The sequence below is a fragment of the Pyxicephalus adspersus genome, chromosome 8, assembly GCF_032062135.1.
Source record: "Pyxicephalus adspersus chromosome 8, UCB_Pads_2.0, whole genome shotgun sequence".
Taxonomy (NCBI): domain Eukaryota; kingdom Metazoa; phylum Chordata; class Amphibia; order Anura; family Pyxicephalidae; genus Pyxicephalus; species Pyxicephalus adspersus.
Genome location: NC_092865.1, coordinates 64,953,235 through 64,972,706, shown reverse-complemented (window position 1 = coordinate 64,972,706; position 19,472 = coordinate 64,953,235). Strand labels below are relative to the sequence as shown.

Here is a 19,472-nt window from a genome sequence, read left to right as displayed (position 1 = left end):
TCTTCTCATAATGCATCTTGCTGCTATCCTATACAGTGGATATCATCCCTTCAAAATATTCACATTTTGTTAATTTACAGCCCTAATTTAGGACACACACAAAAATAATTTTTCCAGCTGTATTTAATCAAAGCAACATAAAACAGAATCACCTAGATGGATAAAGGACCACTCCCTCCTAAAAAAAGTTAGAGTGCCTTTTAGTGGTTACGATGACATAGAAAAAAAAGAAAATTGACTTTTTTAAGAATAAGTAAGTAAATAATAAACTTGCTATATGTGAATCATATTGAAAAATGTTTATGAATGCAAATTTGATATTTGTAATTTTCGAATTGTAAATTTCAGTGATATGTGAGTTCTCCAGATCTCCTGAAGAAGCAGAGTTGTTCGCGAAACGCGTAGAGTGAAATACATCACTCATTTGCCTTGAACCATTCACCAAAATGGTGAAAGTTTTAATGTGAGTTTAAAATATAGAATAAAAAAAAAACAATGTTTTAATATGTTGCTTTTTAATAAAATGTAAAAAAAAATGTTATTTTTGCTGCCTTTAAAGTTGTTTTAAAGTTGTTTTTTTCTTGTTTGTCTGGTTTTTGTGTAAAATTACAGATGTGGCAGTTTTTTTATGTATCTAACATAGAGATGGAAGTCTCAGTGTAAAAAAAAAAAAAAAAAAAAAAAAAAACCTTAGAAACTCAATCCACTGTAACCACATTGTTCACTGAACACCATGCTACCTAATTGGCTTCCACCTGTGACCAACTGTGATCATTTTGATTAGTTCAGCATAAAAACAGCTATTCCTGAAGGACTCTGGTGCTTGGAAGTGAAAATAAAAGCAAACAATCAACTATATTTGGCAAGGCAATGTGAAAAGATCCCAGTTATAAAGTTGTGGACAGCCTTATCAATCCTTAGGAGCACACTAAAATCTAAAATTAAGAAGTAGAAAAAGCTCGGGACACTTGTCGGGAAAGAAAGATCCGAATCACACAGAAAAATTGGACAAATATTGGCTGAGGAAGAACAAGGTGAATGTTCTTGTGTGTCTTAGTCAAAGGCCAAACCTAAACCCTAATAAAAATCTGTGGAATGAATTATATATTGCAGCCCAGAAACAATAATCAATTTGGCGGAGCTTAAACAGTTCTATACAGAAATGTGAGCAAATATTGCATAGTCTAGATGTGTAAAGTTTGTAAAGAAGTATCCCAACAGACTCAATGATGTATTTAAAACAAAAAGCGGTCCCACAAAGGACAGTGATTCTTTATCCACCAAGTGACTCTGGTTTTTCCACTTTGCATTTATTTTCTGAACTGCTTCTATTATATCTTTCATTTGGACGAAATCCCATTAAATAAATACAGCTGGAAAAATCAACTTTTGTGTGTGTCTTTATTTTAGGTCACAGAACAACAAAACAGGAATATTTTGGAGGGGTGATTCTTTCCTATATCCACCCCTCGACACATGGAATTGTAATACGATTATTATTATACTTCACCTGTAGTAAAGTTTTGACACATTTGTGAACTAATGTACTAAACATGCCAGTAATGTTCCTCTTTACTGTCCCTGAAAGGAATTTAGCATATATATTCATCTATTATTTTGTAACAATGGGTTACAGGTCCACTTTATGAAGCAAAAAGATACAATATACTGAGAACTATACTTTCTATGTAAAGTGATCTTTCCACAATGCTGGTCAAAAGCAAGAACTGCAGAGAGAAAAGTGAGAAAATGTGCAGACAAAGTGCAAACATATTCTACAGGAGCAAGAATGTCATTGACAATGTTTCATCGCATCATCACACAACAACATAAATAAAACTGACAGGTCTATTGCTAGCTTCTATGCTAACTGGCAGATCCAAGCTTAACTTCAGGATAGTCAAAGCAGTGTAAAATGTATCCACATGAATGAATACAACTATATATATGAGACCATGTTTCAAACTATGTTTGTCCTTATCTTTATTGTGACAATATTTATATGCCTTGACTGCTATTTTCCAAGCAATCATTTCAAACACAGATCTCTCAGATATTATTAATGTTACAGATTTTTATAGAGACAGCAGTGTTCCCCCCAGCCTCTTTTAGCTGGGCGCACCACCCGGCACTTTTCAGTAACTACCCGGCTGTTTTGAGTGCTTACTGAAAAGTTGGGTCATAATAAAGGGGTTACCCGCCTACCGATTCTTCCTACCTGCCCAGGCAGTGTATTCAATGGCACTTTACAATGGCAACTGTAAAAGCACAGATGAAACATATAGTGCATACAATAATGGGGTACTGACATGGATACAGTGATACAACAAACTCGGTTGGAGGTACTATGCAGAAAATTTAAGACAATTATCAATTGATACTGTGACATATTTGGAAGGGTAGCTGTACTTAAAGTGGAAGTAAACTGAAAAAAACGTACTCACCTTTACCTTCTGCAGATCCAACAATCCCTCTGGAACTTTCCTGGATCGGCACAGAAGAAGCATCTTCTGGTGGCGGGGGAATGCAGATCTCACCGCACATGCAAGAAAAGTTCCAAGATCGGCATGAAGGAGCAGCCAGAAGCCTCCTGGAATGCGTAAGCTCTGTGCTCGCATTCTGCCTTGATCGCCACAGCTTTATTTTTTTTTTAGGGTTTTAAACCCCCTACCCCCTATAGTGTAGACAACCTTTTTATGTAAGGTAAAAATGTTAGTTTAGGTCTGCTTTAAGTTACATGAACACGCTAGTATCGTCCCCCAATATTGTACATCAATCCAACCTGGAAAATAATGGATGACCATGCAGGAATGATCACTGTACTTTCCTACAGTGGAGTGCACAGAGGGGTGCCCCTCACCTCCACCAATAAACAGAACAGCAACTTTCATTTAGTGCTTGTTTGTCCTCCTGTCAGCGGAAACAATCAGGAAAGATTGTTGCTAGTGACAGAAATCATATGTCTGTACAGGGCTTTACAATGTAAAGGAATAAAGGGTTGCAGAGGAGTAGGTAAGCTTCTTTCTTCGGTGCTTATCTACAGATTGAGGAATTAGCAGGGGTGCAATTAGCATCTTTGCTGAGTGATTACTGAGATAATGAGATAAGCTACAAAGTGGCCATTGTTTTCAGTCAGTCTAACCACACTGGCTTGAAAGTAATGAAAAGTTAGGCTAGTACACACGTGCAGTAGCTGTCCTTGGAAAGGATATTTCAGGATTCTTTCCAAAGACAAAAGACTGAACGATGCATGACTGAGTGCTGTACACACATCGCTATTCTTCTCTATGAAGAGGAGTGTGGAGAACGATAGAGCGGCACCCTTCTGCGCTCTCTCCTCCTCACTGTTATTACACCTATTCGTTGTCCGTGGAACCGCCAGGGCGGTCGTTCGGCCTACGAACAAGGCGCGCTGTACACAAGCAAGATTCCCGTCCAGTATCGGCCCTGAGGCAGAACCATTGCACTTGTGTACGTAGCCTTACTCATGAGCACGTGAGCATTGTAGTGACCATAAGTATCTATATTGTCCTTCAGGCTGATCACCTGTGGAGTTCCTTGGATCCTAGAGGCAATACTCCTGTCATTGGTCTTTCAAAGCTTTGTCATACTCCTGTCATTAGTCTTTCAAAGCCTGAGCCTTTATTGCCCACTATGGATGTAGCAATCAACAGTTGTAGAGCAGAGCTTAGAAGTGTTGGGGATTAGGCTACATACACACGCTAGATGTTTGTCATTGGAAAGGATCTTTCATGACTGTTTCCAAAGAAAAAAGACCGAAAGACGCGGTACATACAGCACCGTTCTGAACTATGGAGAGAGGAAGGTGGAGACCGACAGAGCAGCACCCCACTGTTCTCTCTCCTCTTCACTTCCATTGTGGTCAGGCGGTCTCTGTACACGTCAGATTCCTGTCCGAGACGAGTTCCTGAGGAATCATCTTATGTGTGTATGTAGCCTTAGTCTCTGCTTATCTGAACAGAAACCGTGCCCTGTGTACAGTTTAGGATTAAGGTTATGTGAAAATTCAGGTGACGGTAGGCTGAGGAAAGTGAAAATCTGGCAATGTATGCAGCTGTCCCCTAATGTCATATTAAATCTACCATGGTGGATTGATGAATGACTATTTGGGAATGAATGATGTTTGCTCCTACGGAGGGGAGTGCAGGGGGATGTCACTTGCTAATTGTCCCCCCTCCATAGAACAGAAGATCTCTGTATGAACAGTACTCTTTCATTCATTTGTCACTGGAAATGATTGTAAAAGATTTTAAGGCTCTCCACTTTTGCTACATTAGGTACATACCTGCCCAGATCAGGTTCACTTTAGGATATTATATATGAAATAAATCAATATATAAACTATTTATACAATTCAAAAATATCAACCCCAACAGTGACTTTTTCCTTTGATTATATCTGAAAAATACTCACACTTCATTTTTTATCTCAAGGAACCTAATTAGGACAACTGGGAGGGCTGACTAAAAATTCTGCGTGTTGTTCCCTCAACATGAAATTAGAATCTGAGTGCATTTCTGTAAAATCAACAATTATTTTTCTGAGCCGATAGGTTCTTAAAAGCATAAAAACACATATCTTTTACCAGCAGGAACATCGGAACCACTTATATTAGGGAGTGTTACATAATGTACCTTATTAAACAATGAAGCTCTTTCTAAAAAGCGGTGTTTTAAATGAACCCCTCTGTGTGTATCACTTTATCTCAATAACCTTTTAGCAATTGTATTTGTAGGAACAAAACTCGTTTAGTGATGTTAAAATAAAATTTGCAGCCAATGCTATTAAATAAATGAGGGTACTTGTTTAGATCTAATGGCAAATTTGATTTATTATTTATTTATTATTGATTTATAAAACTGTTACAAGGGATTTTAGATTAATAGGCAGAATTACTCCTAAACCTGTCCGAAATATCATTGGGGTACCAATGGTTGAGAAACTGGGTGCTACAATAACCCCAACTACCAATAAAAAACTTTTAGGTTTATGACATATTACAATGTAAATTATGTAAATTTAGATTTTAAAGAGAAAATTCTATTCCATGTCTTAGTGGCCGATATGAGTAACTTCAAAGACCCACAATGGTTTCTGGTAAATCTGAGGTCAACCTTACATGTCTTAGGCTGGGTACACACATGCAATAATTGTCGTTGGAAAGGAACTTTCACAATCCTTTCCAACGACTAAAGACTTCACAATGGATTAATGAGCCCTGTACATACAGCATTGTTCTGCTCTATGGTGAGGGGAGGGGAAGAACGATAGAGCAGAACCCCTCTGCGCTCCATCCACTTCACTTTCATTATGAGCGTTCCTTGTCCATCATTTGTGGATCCGCCAGGACGGTCATTTGGACTAGGGACGCCAAGCACTGTACACATGCCAGATTCTCGTCCGATATCACCCCTGGGGCAATTATCGGATGTGAATCGTCTGTCATGTGTACGTAACCTTAGTCATCAGTTGCAATGCAGAGCACTGCGTGGCTCTAGGGGAGATCTAAAGAAACTTAAACCAATGTGAAGACACCAGAATAAATAAATGTAGTTACAACACATATATAGAAATCCCTTCAGAGGGTGCTGATGGTTATACATAACCTGACCTCACATCTTTCCTGTATTCCTGACCTCACATCTTTCCTCAAATTCCCATATTGAAATCAATTTTTTAAAAATCTGGAAAGCACCAGCTAAGTCCCCTATATGTACAACATATAAAAAATCACTATAAGGTTCTGTGGTGCAGAACCCAACCCAGAAACCCTTCCACACCCTCCCATTGTCGATGTCACTTATATTTTTTGGGAATACGACCATGCTAAGCCTTATTTTAAGAACAACTACCGATACTTTCATCACTTACTAAATATGGACACCGATAAAAAAAAAACTTGACCCTCTCACACTATTTTTTGGTCATCTCACTATGTCATTACCCTAAAAGTCTCAGAAATGTAAACCTCATTCCACTCCTAGCCCTTAGAAGATCTATTGCACAATTATGGAGATCAGTTAGACCCTGGCAAGACTTAATGGGTATTATCTTGGAAGTGAAATTGTTAGAAGATCTCACAGCAAAACTTCCTAACATCACTGAACATTTTAAAGTTGTATGACAACCTCAGGATGATTGGCATAACTAACTTTTCTTCCATCACTCATTCCGCTTTATCACTCACTATTTGCTCAGTACACTGTAAAAATTTTAACAAAAAAAATGTAAAAAAAAAGAAAGTTGCATCACCAGAAAAATGCGTTCCTTTTGCTGCTAAGCACCAGCATGTTGCCTCTGATGTCAGTATCCTTAGCAGTCATGGACCTGCCTGTCAAGCCTAAGGATAAAAGCCATATAGAAAAATGCCTACACATTTTAGTCCTGAATGCCTGTTGTGGTATGAGAGAGAGATAATCCTTTATTGAAAAAAACAACTATTACCACTGCTTCTGCTCAGCTAGATGATCGCTGCTACTAACAGCCGCAGTCAACATAGTGCAAGCCTGTGATGTTGTGAAAAGAGAATTGGAATAGGAAGCCAGAGCAATCTAACACTTTCCAAAAGTGTTGATTTTAGTGTAATGGTGACTGCAGCAAAGAACATAGTTGGTTTTTCGGAAAAACTAAAGCAATCCTTGTCGCTTTTTAACTTATATAACAGAGATCCTAGAACACCTCCCAATATGACCTGCATTGCCGGGACCAATGAACTATTGGGAGGCCGTACCTGTGCATTCCGGACTGTTCAAAAAAAATGCTTTCATTGCAGCAATGGGCCTGATTTATTAAAGCTCTCCAAGGCTGGAGAGGATACACTTTCAATACCTTGTAATGGATTTCTTCTTCTATGTGTTAGCAAATGTTTTCAGTCCAAATCAGGACTGTTTAGTTTTCAGGTTTGCTGGATCACTCAGCTTCACTGATGTAAGTGTATCTACTCTGGCTTTGGAGAGCTTTAAAAAACCAGGACTATTGTGTTAGTGCTGCGCCACCTGGCAGGTGATGTAGGATTACCTAGGGCGCGGAGTGTTTCCCGGTCTTCACCAGAGCACCCCACAAGGGATGATGGACCGGTGACCCTAATGGCCACCAGACTGCTTTACTGTGGGGGAACACCAGGTCGCGGCCCCCAGGCTCTCCTCACCAGGGGCGAGTTGGAAAGAGGGCTCTGGTGTAGGGACAGAGCAGATCAGGGATTTAGATGACAACAGAAGATATAGGCAAACTGATGGACAAAGAAGGCAGCAGATAAGGTGAAGGACAGGTAACAGGCCGAGGTCAGAGCAGGCGGAAGATAAGGTAAAGGTCAGGTAACAGGCCGAGGTCAGGACTGGCGGCAGGCAAGCCAAGGTTAGGTTGCAGGCCGAGGTCAGGACAGGTGGCAGACAAGGCGAAGGTAAGGTAACAGGCCGAGGTCAGGACACACGGCAGGCAAGCCAAGGTCAGGTAGCAATCCGAGGACAGGGCAGGTGGCAAAGCAAAGGCAGGTAACAGGCCGAGATCAGGACAGGCAGTGGACAAAGCAGAGTCAGGTAACAGGCCAAGGTTAAACACAGAGAGCCCAAACAAACCACCAGCTGGCAGAGAGTCAGGTAGTGCACCGAGGATCCAGCAACTGGAGTCTGGAATACTCTGCTCATAGGCTGCTCGCATTTCCTGAAATCCCCTTCAGCTGAGCACAGCTTCAGAGAAAGTGTAGGGGGAGCCAAAAAAAAAAAGGTAAATCTTTGCACAGCTAAAGGGAAGCAGAGGATGGTGTAGGCTGCTGGACAGACGATCTGCGGGCGGAGTGGTAACAGTGAGACTTCATACACACAAAGATTTCTGTGCCCCCATCACCCGACCAGCCATACATGACGATAGCAGAATTATTTTCTCAATAATGGGAGAAGGAATCACAACATCAGGTAGAGCTGGATGCTCTACAGTGAATACAGATATATCACAGGCAACATTGTTACTCATTTCCCTTACATTTTGAAAAATCTGCTTTACAGGATAATTGTATTCTACAAACTCATGGTCAATCTCTAAGCAGTGAATTTTTTGCACTTAATACACATAACAATGAGTGGGCACTTACATGTAGACTTGCCATGGGTTTTTTCACAGTTTGGACAGTGATAGATGTCGATGTCTGGTGCTTCATCTTCCTCTACGCCAACACAGCTGTAAGACAAAAAAACACGGTGTTATTCTTTTGATTAACTGTTCTTCATTTTACTGCTATACACCAACTATGATTTACAGAGCCCTGTCATGCTGGCCATACACATAACCATTAACAATCTATCATAGTTGCGATTGTTTCCAAGATTCTCTCTTTTGAAAACAAGTACTCATCACAGCAAATGGAAACAATTTGACGGCACTCTACGGAAAGACAGAACATCCCTTTTTGATGATTTGCCAGGGGTCGGCAAACTTTTTGGACTACTAGGCCAATTCAGGAGGTCAAGAAGACACACTAGGCCACAAGAAACAAGGAGTCCAAGGAAAGGTTTTTTCCAACCGGGACTGCAAGTGAGCAGCCTCAGTCTTCCGCTCATTCGCGTTGTAGTCTCTATACGTGTGTGCGTGATTGGCATCGAAATGCCCCTTGAGATTCGACCACTTGAAAGTGCTGTTGGTGTTGTTGCACACTAAACACAGGGCTTTGTTGCTGCGTTGGACAAAGAATAATTCTTCAGTCCATTCGGGGTTGAAGAGACGACGTTCGAGGTCAACCTTCCGGAGACTGGTAGCTGCGCTTTGCTTCTGCTCTTTAGGCATAGTAATTGGGGTTACTGTGCGGGAACTCGATGATATCAATGATCTTGTGGGAACTCACAATAACGTGACAATTCAATTAGGCCGGATCCAACAATAATTAACTAGGGGGTGTTAGGCCGGACTGGAATACTGGCTAAGCGATCATTTGGTGATCAGTGGGTTTCTACAACAAATAATGTTGCATCCGTCATTATATTCTCCCCAGCCAGCTGAAACACATTTAAGGGGAGAACACAGTTGGCCATACATTGGTCGGTTGGTGAATGCAGGTTCAGGTAAATGAATGATATCTCCAGACTAATATCTGCAACCAATAAAACGATTTCCCTTTGTCATCACTGCATTCGGAACTAAATAAAATGTCTACAGAATGCAATAAAAAATTGTTCTAAAACAGAGAGTGGAAAGGTAAAGACTTTTCTCGCAATTTATTGCTGTCTGAGTGCCCATGAAGATATCTTCACTTCCTAGTTGGTCACTAAAACATTGAGAGAGATAAAATCTTCCCAATTGGAACACAAATTACTATGAAAAGGTTTTAGACTTCTTTATTATAACAAAAAAAACATTGAATTGGCCAATAAAACATTTTTAAAACAAAAAATCATAATTCTATTTACTCCTTAATTTCATTTTGCATCAAAGCATATTTCCTTTATGAGATTTTGCTCATATCCAGATGTGTTGCAACAGCACATGGTTAGATAGAAAATACTTTCAGTTACATTCACATCAGCTGTTTTGTCATTGCATTTTGGTTGTTTGAAGAAGGAAATTTATACTCAAGTCTTGTAAAAAAAAAAAAAAAAAGCACAGCCATATAGTTCAAAAGTAAGTGTCTCTTACTACAAATAGCGGACAACTCTGGATAGTTGCACATTGGTTTGGAGCACACAAACCCGGCTGCTCTGCAATGGCAACATGGACTAGCTTTTATGTTTCTGACTCTGGCATGTACGTACCTTCCTATTTCCTATAGACCTTGCTGTCGGTGGTCACCAAGTTAACATATCCCATTAATGGGTAAATATGAAATTCGGAAACAGCCAAATCAGGGCTGTTTAGTGGATGTAACACTTGTCCATCTTATATTCATTTTAGATCTGCAAATTAAAACCTGAGACGTCCCTTGGTTTTTGCATGCGGTTCACTCAGTTTGCTCTATGTAACGTGCACTCTCTTGCCTTTAGCCTTTCAGAATTCAGTATAACTAAACAACAAACTTTCCTTAAACCATCTCCTATGGAACTATAATAGTAAGTTGCACACTTTAAAGGTAAGATGAAGAAAATGACCAGCAGGACTGATTATTTATCTCAACAAAAGAAAATCCTTGGCTTCACACAATCCCATTTCAGTGGGAACTTACAATTACAATTTACCGACCTGAAAGCAAGTGCAAAGAAATGCACTATAAAATACATAAAATATATATAAAATATAAAAATACACCTAGCTAGTTTACTGAAGGGTCATTAAAGTTGTATCTGAGACCTCTGAACATCCACGGGACCCCAGGATCCTGTGTAGTTACCTCTGAAGGCAATCATGGTGGGAGCAAAGTATCTTGACCAAGCTTTGAGGTCAAAGCTCAATTACAAATCTGATGTCATCTTCACTTGTTTTAAAAGAGACATGTGGGAAATAAGGGACTGTTAATATTTTACGCGGTGCCAATTAAAATAGTCTTCTAAAAAAATTGTAGATGTGTTCAGACTCATTTCTTGAACAAAGCCCTCATATGTGACACCTACACTATCTAAGAGAATGACGGAAACGTAGAATATGTTAGAACATAGAAACAAGAACAGCTAATTGTTTTTCTCTTGTTAGGAACCCCCAGTATATTTGTCTTTTTCCATGGTGCTTTGAGGAATGTGTTAATCAGAGATCAGTGCAGCAAATGAACTGACAATGAGGTTTTAATAGACACAGCAACATAGAGCCAGGAGGCACGGAAACAAAATAAGGTTTTGCAGGAACTGTATACAAAAAATTGGTATCATCGCTAAATTAAATATATGGAAATTAGGTACTCATATGAATCTATAATAAACACATCAAATGCCAGGAGAACCCCAGGCTCTTTTTTTACAACATTTTACTAATTCTAGCTTTATGTATCATGCAATAAAAGTAAAATGTATGATTGGCTTAGAATCTTTTTTACATAATTATATGTATTTTGTTGAACTGGCATTATCAATTTTGCAGCTCTTTAAAACACACCTGTTATCCATTTGTAACCTTTAAATGTTCTGCTTAAGAGTATGTACCACAGGGTGCTTGTTATTACCCTAAACCTTTGTTTCTCAACTTTTTAAAAATAAGAGTTTCCTTGAAATACGTTTCAGGTCCTAGGGAATCCCTGGCAATAATAATATTTACAGCTCAAAGAACATTAACATGGTGATCATTGGGAAGAATGCCTCTTACATTGATCGCCATTGGGAAGAATGTCACCCTTACAGGCAGCCAAAACATTATTGGTGTCACTTACACTGACCTGGGAGTCACAAACTGCTCATTGTCCAAGGAAACCCCAATCTCTGGAGAAACCCAATGGGCAGCAGTCACCAGTGGTCCGCGAGAAGATTTGGTCCTTGTCTCCCGTATAGATTGCAGGCTCGGGGCGGTGGACGGGTTGTGTTTCTGGACACAACCCACCCACTCTCCCATCGCAGGCTCCAGTGACACACGACTCAGAGTCCGTGAAATTAGTGGTCCGTGACGTCCAAAAGGTTGGGGACCACTGTCCTAGGGAACCCTGGCTACGAAACACTGCCGTAAACCTTCTCTCAGTTTTTCTTTGTTCAATTGGCTGGAGTTCCTATCACTTTCTGTCCTACAACCATATCAGGAATTGAAAGGAGATATTTCCAAAATAAGAAATAAATCTGCTCTTGGACAGTTATTACTTGAATAGGCGTCTGAAAAGTTCCCTCTGTCCTGGATTGGGACAAATAGTAAAAATGAAATTCAAAAAAGTGGGTAAATGGACAGCAGTTTAAAACTTGACATAGTTTTAGCACTTTATCCAAAGCTAACAAAAAACTTCTGTCTTTTTAAACTTTAAGTCCTTTATTGCAAAGTGAAACCAAGATCAGAGGAATGAGCAGAGGTCTTAGAAATAGCTGGCACAACTTCTACAGGTCAAATTTATTCTATTACTGCCATACTTCTATACCACCAATGTTCTGGGCCTGTTAAGAATCTTTTATAAAGGTACATAAAGGTAAAATGTTAAATAAATTAGAGAATAAGGAGATGAGATTAATAACACATCAAGGGATAATTTGCATTTTTTACATGCAGACTTGTAATGGGCTCCTACTGTCTATGTTCACGATCTCCTCTGTCCAACTGAAAGAAATGCTCTAAATGTAAAAAAAAGTTTCTCACATTAATACCAAGTCTCCGAGCTTTCACAGTACAGAAGTTAGAAGTTACCAAGAAAGATATTTGTTATTAATTTATTTATTATTTGTTATGTGCTCAGTCTTCTCCAGCATTACAAGCAATACACACAAAGGAATACTTCCGTGCTGGTAACTGACAGCATAAAAACCTTCACATAAAAAGAATTTCTGCTAATTCATCTAAATTATGCATTACCCTTAAGTAGTAAAAAATACACATTGTAGAATATTCAAACAATTTTAAAGCAAACCAGCACCAGAGAAAGAGTGAGGACATAAATAAAATGTAAGATGTGGATTTACAAAATCTAACACTGGGATCACAATCTATACCACCTTTTCAATGACAGGAGGTGGATGAAGTATTGATGCCTTAGATCTGTTATTCCCAACCAGTGTTCCTTCAGAGGTTGCTAGGGGTTCCGTGAGCAATTTGTACCTCTCGGTTCTTTTTAAGTGAAACCAATGATCATTTTGATTATCTACAAGGGTTGCATTCTTCCCAATGGCCAGCAATGTAAGAGACATTCTTCCCAATGACCGCCCATTAATGTACTGTGAGCTGTGGATATAGTAATCATAGCAGGTGATTCCTAAAACAAGAAACTTATTTCAATGTTTCCGCACATTAAAGTGGTGGAGAACCTTGAATCAGGCTGAAAAATGAGCAATGTTGCATCGTCGGATCAGCATATCTATGATGGGCCTTGCTAGAGATCAGGTAAATATTGTATCTCCTGGAGAAATGTTTGTAAATGTTTACCCAAGCTGGGGTTGGGCTTTAAACCCCTTTACTCCTTCACTATACCTATTTCATATCAAATGAACTCAACTTTGCATCACTTTTCTGAACTTTTTCGAATTATGAATGGGGCATGTATTTGCCTTCCAGCGATCTCACTCAAGTCTATTAAATAAGAAATACTGGGGCTGATATCCTTGAAAATGCTCCTTGTCTGAATACGGACCCAGAACAAGTGTGCAGCAAAAAAAGTCATAAATTACAAGACAGGGAAATCAAAATGTTGTATAGATCAGCAGAACAGTCAGACAATTAGCATTCCTACATTATTACACTACTGCAATTGCATTGGCCATAATATTGGTCTAATGCGGTAGCACAATATAAATTTTTGATTTGTTCTTCCACATGCCAGAGGTCTGGAGAAGTGTCAGGATGCCGGATGGTCCTCTTCCTCTGTGGTTTGTCCTCATGCAGGTTATGCTAATTGCCAAGCTGTGAATGTTTCCATACACATCAGTGCACATTGTGAATCCTTCAGGCTCTGTTGGAGTTCAGAAATTGAAGATATGTGAATACATTGAGTTTTAATCTGGACCGATGCTCAATAGTTAACCTAAACCTACATTAAGTTTTACTGGGATAGGTAAAGAGTAGCAGGAGTGCTCAATTATTTGTCCTGAATCCATTCAGAATGTCTGATCCTCCCCAGAAGAAATCATTGCACAAAATTTTCAGGCTTTTGGTCACATAATCGGTACTTGATCAGATTTCTGTGTCACATTTTTATTGATGTGTCTTAAGTAGGACACTGGCTGTATTTACTGACTTGCCATCACTTTTCCCATTCAGACTATATTTCCCCCAAAAAGTTAGGAAAAGAGAAACAGCTAGTAACCAATATTGCCTGTGGTCTCTGTAGTCACATTCTATGGGCCTGATTTAGTAAAGCTCTCCAAGGCTGGAGAGGATACACTTTCTTGGGTGAACCTGGGAGATCCAGCAATCCTGGAATATATTCCTTAAAGGCATTTGATATTTGTTAGCATGTTTTTAATCCTGGACCATTCCAGGTTTGCTGGATCACCCAGCTACACTTATGAAAGTGCATTCTCTCCAGTCTTGTAGGGCTTTAATAAATCGTGTGGATAAAGAGCTTTAAAGCTGTTTGTCAAGATCTTAAGAACAGTGTAAGTAACCATTCCAAATCTCACCTTAAGTCTAGGGAGCTGTGTGTAAGATCGTACATTCCCGATACACTGATTTGAGACTATAAGGGCAAGAGAACCTATGCTGCAATTAAAGTTTTGACAAAGTTTAGGATGAGGCTGATGGTGCTTAAACTAGAAAGTATAGAAAGCTAAGATTCCAGAGCTTAGTCCAAAATGAGCTGCTAATGCCATCCTGGAAGTGTATCAAGAGCAACACAAAATGTATCCTATGTGGGCATTGGGCAGCAAACAGGACTTCTGAGAGAATTGAAGCCTGTTATCAAACTTGCTGGCAGCAAATGGAACACAGGCAACAGCAAAGAACTCTGGTGGCATATGGAGGTGACCAAGAACAGGACCAAGAAGACTAAGAGGACCCGAATACGGATAAATAGAGGGCAGTGGGAATCAGAGGGTGATACAATGATAAGTTCTCCGGAAAATTAAAGCACACTGGGTGGGAAATGTTTGCACCTATGTGCTGGTAAAGACTTTTGCACCAGATTACAAAAAACTCAGAAATATATATTCTAAGATCCAGATTTGTAAACTTCTAAAAAAGAAGTATAAGTATCATTCATGAAACTATTAATGAAAGAAACACCTACAGTTGTATGTAAACGTTTGGGCACTGCTGGCCAAATTACATGTTAGCACAATCTCTGCAGGGATTTAAACAACTGGTATTTCGGAAACTGTTAATGTGAAATTACAATTGATTTGGCATATTACTGAAAATTAGTAGGTACATGTCAAAATTGTTCTGCAAGAGCAGGAAAAAATTATAACAAGTGTAAGTACTTGAATTTGTCTTGATATCAGCTTCCTGTAATCCCTCCACGACAACACTCACGATGAGAGCAGGAGGCCAATACTAGGACTGCACACACACACTTTCCTGAAAATTATTTTCAATTTTTGTATACTGTTTAATTTTATTGCATTTTGCAGAATTCTTTACATAAGGCTCCACTCTGCTGTGTCAATAGGACAGATCTGAAATCTAATCTAAAGCCAGATATGTTCCTAAGGCTACGTACACACGTCAAACTCATGTTGTCGGAAAAGATCTTTCATGATCCTTTCTAACGAAAAAAGACTGAAAGATGAATGAATGAGTACATACAGCGCCATTCTGCTCTATAGAGAGGGGAGGGGGAGAACGACGGAGCGGCACCCCACTGTGCTCTCTCCTCTTTACTCGCGTTGCGTTAGTTCGTGGATCTGCCAGGACGGATCCATGAATGACATCAGACGAGCCCTGTACTCACGTCAGATTCTCATCCAATATCAGCCCTGAAGCGAGAATCATCTGATGTGTGTACGCAGCCTAAATCTGTAAATAGATTGAACAACTTTACCTCGTACAATCAGAATCCCAATCCAACACGACACCATTCTATTCACTGATGTGATTATTGAGCTGGTTTGGACCACACAGTTGTAAACTAATGAACATCACACATAAAGTATTAGATTGACAGCAAATGGAAATGTACAATTATCCACACAATCAATATTTTACCACAAGCTCATCTGACTGTGAAAAAGCTGAAAAAAGCACTAGACACATGGAGGATATTGAAGATTGATTTACCAATGACACCCGGTGCCTGTAGCTGTGGAGTCCCGCTGTGTCAATAGAGAACACTAAATGAATACAGCTCCCTTCTCCTGTACAGAATAAAACTCTTCTCTTTCTTACTATTGAAGAACACAGGGCTGGCTCCACTTACGATAAAGATCTCTGTGGCACAGAAGCTGATAACCCTTTGTTTTTGCAAAGAATTCTCAAGGCCCAGATTTATTTTTTATGCTAGAACATGATAAAGTCATCAGTTTATAGTAGAACTAAAGTCCTGCTTTGAAAATTTGCGATAAGGCAGGTGTTTATTGCAGAATTCTTAACTGCCTGATCGCTACCAGATGTCAAATTTGGCGGGAATACCCCTGCTTCCCTGGCAGAAATGAACTTCCAAATGCCTGGACATAAGTTACGTCATTGTGGCATAGCCAATCAAGATGGCTGAAGAATAGGATATGGGAGTAAAGAAGGGAGGCAATTGCAGCGCCCACAATGAAACAAGACAAGGGAGAATCGAATGGGCACCTTTGCCATAATCATTCTTGCTTAAAGAGGAACTGAACTCAAAAAGTCCCCCAAAACAAAAGAAAAAAAATTCACTTACCTTTATTCCTGCAGGTCTGTCAATCGGGCAGGAGGTCTCCTCCATCAGGTCGCGCATCTTCCCAGGATCTATCTTCGTGCCGGGGCCTCCAGGGGCCACCATCCTGGTTCTTCTACCAGGTGCGAGATCGGGTGACGTAGGTTGGAAAAAAAATTGTCGATTACACTCCGCACTTACCTTTTCATGAAAAGGCTCCTTCTGCGCATGCCCAAGATGCTCGGGCATGTGCAGAAGGAGCACCTAAGAGCCTCTCGGGATGCGTGACGTAGGTATCCCGAGAGGCATTGAGATCCCATTCATTCTAGGGTGCGAGCTGCACTGAAGAAAAAAACACAGAGATTTTTTAGTTTATATAAAATGTTGTGTACCCTTTTATGTAAAGTGAAAATTGTGAGTTTAGGTACACTTTAAGTGTTTACATATTCTGAATAAACAGTTTAAACACTTTTAGACAATTTCTCATTCATCTCTGTATTTATAGGTATCGTGGAGAGCTTAGTTTTAAAAGTTCACACTAAAAGGCTAGGTTCAGGCTGGCTGCAGGAACAGACATTACCATGCAGCACCTTGCCAGCCACTTCATTGCTTGCACTGCTTTTTCTTAAAGTGTACCTTAACTCAACAGTTTCACTTTACATAAAAGGTAAGCCAAACCTTAAATGTAAAGGGAAAATGTTAATTCTTTTAAAAAAGGGAGTCTGGGAGCACAGAGCCTCCTGGGATACCTATGTCACGCATCCCAGGAGTCTCTAGGTGCTCCTTTTGCAGATGCCCAATTTCTCAGACATGATCAGAAGGGGCATTTTTACCAGTGCTGCAAGATCTGGTGACATGCCAGAAGACAGAAGAGAAGACTGAAGATCGTGGTGCCCGGCGCTTCCTCCGCTCCAGGAAAAAGAGGAAATCCAGGACGTCGTGGGGCCGGGTCGCAAGAAGAACCGGCGCCATTGAGGGATCTGCAGGATTAAAGGTAAGTGTAATTGTTTTTGTTTTCAGTTAAAGAATCAGTGTTTTAATATTTCACAGCAGCCAGCAACAAGGAACTGCACAATGCTGCCCCCATTCAATCTGTATGAGAGGCCTCAGTCCAGACACTACATGTAAAACCTCACAAAACAAGAAGGTAGTTCAGGAGTGCAAAGAAGTAGTAACCACACCACAACCTTACTAACAGCCTAAATCCTGAGCTTGTTTTCTGAGAGTGAACCTTGGTAGGCTGGCATCCCCCCAATGTAAACCCTGCATAGCAAACATTATCCTTCTCTTGTTTGTGATCAATATTATAATAGTAATTACGATCAATTTAAATTGATCCTTGCAATCAATTGTAAGTATTTAATGTAGCATTCCCTCATTCAATAATTACGATCGATTTTACTATTCTATCTAACTATAATATAAAAAAAGTTTAGATTTCATTTTGATGGTTAACCAATTTTAAAAAATGTCTTTTCAGAATTATATATAAAAGATTATATAAGATATAATATACATTATAAACATCGTACCAAAACATCAATCATAAATTTAACTAAAATTTTTTTTTTTTTTTGATTGGTTGAATGTGGCCAGCCTGACACCGGTCTGAGAATTCTCCCACCATGACAATGCTATGAAAAGTCATCAAGATCCGGCCATGTCTTATGTAAAAAGTCACATTTTAGGCTACTCAACCAATGTCCAAATATTCCTTCAATGACTATAAAAAATCAGTAGGAAACTTTTACACAGAAACACTTCCTATCTCTGGAAATTTAAACACATATAAATGTGTTTATAAAACAGTGAATGTGGCATTCACTACAACTTAATTAATCACGGTAATTTAAAACACACCAATAGGATAATCCTGCATGCATGTGAAATGAATGTCACATTCACTGCTTTATAAATGTATGAAAACACCAATCCATGTCACATTGATTCATAGAACAGGCAATGATTTACGGGTTGGAAATACAGACATACATCAGTCCTCCTGACTGGGGGAACGCCACGGTGATAATTTATTCACCATAATGTCTTTTTAATGGATAATAGAATGATTATTGTATTAATAATAATCTCTCTTTTAGGGTAGACATTCACATCATAAGTCAATGAGCTGTCAGTCACCTTGCAGGAGAAATGACAGGACACAGCACTAGTCTATACCATAAACGTCTTTATACTATGCAATACATTACTATCTATATCTTCTTTTACAGGTTTTTATTTTGGGTGGAGTGAAAACACCAATAATGCCAAACTGAAATCTAGAAAGCTAAAAGTCTGTCCCCTACTATTACATATACAGGCTGAGCTGTGTGGCCAATACTGCAATAGTTGTTGATGGGATACAATATTGGGTTAGGACCCATTTTTTGGGGGACTTGGCCATCCTCATGATCTTAAAAAAAAGGATCCATAAGATCAGACAAGATTCCCTCTTCCATTGCTCTCTGGTTCCCTACTAAGGTTCACTTTGTAGGAACGTTGGGCAGTAGACAGGGGTCTGTCAAAGGACCTGGACAGCGGATAGAGGTAAGTAAATTTTGCACCACAAGGTAAAGAAGAATAAACAAGGCAATAGGAGAATTGTTAATTTTTGATAGAGATGGGCTTTAACTGTTTTATTTTCTGCATTTTTGTTATATATACATATTTACACCATAAACAGTTTGTGTACAAATAAAAATACCATAGGATTCCCAAAGCACTAAAAAAAAGGTATATAAAGAGGTTTAGATCACCTTTATCACCTTTCAGGAAAAGTTTTATCCCACTGAAACATCAGATATGGCTGTTGATGGGCAGGAAGGGTCACTGCCTCGGCTCATTGATTGTGTATAAATGTCAGCTTAAGCTACTGAGCTCTGCAGGCATCAGGGTTCGCGGGCCCAATGAGCTATTGGGAAAAAAGTGTAATGTGTAAAAAGGCGTCAAAAGCCCTAACACCAATGAGCTAATAGAATAAAGAACTGTTTTCCCGGGCCCTCTTTTAGCTGGACGCACCACCCGGCACTTTGCACTAACCACCCAGCTGTTTTTGGGAGGCTACTGAATAGCTGGGTCACAAAACATAGGCTGACACCCACCTACAGCTTCTTACCACCCAACTTTAAAAAAAATTTCC

The 19,472-nt window shown here is 39.5% G+C and overlaps 1 protein-coding gene across 1 annotated transcript in view; it reads right to left on the bottom strand.

Annotated features, from left to right (window-relative positions):
- PHF2 (PHD finger protein 2) overlaps positions 1 to 19,472 on the bottom strand; it is a 187,461-nt gene that overhangs the window by 75,768 nt on the left and 92,221 nt on the right. Inside the window, 1 exon segment of the mRNA XM_072420977.1 lies at positions 8,108 to 8,193. Coding sequence (XP_072277078.1) covers positions 8,108 to 8,193 — 86 coding nt within the window.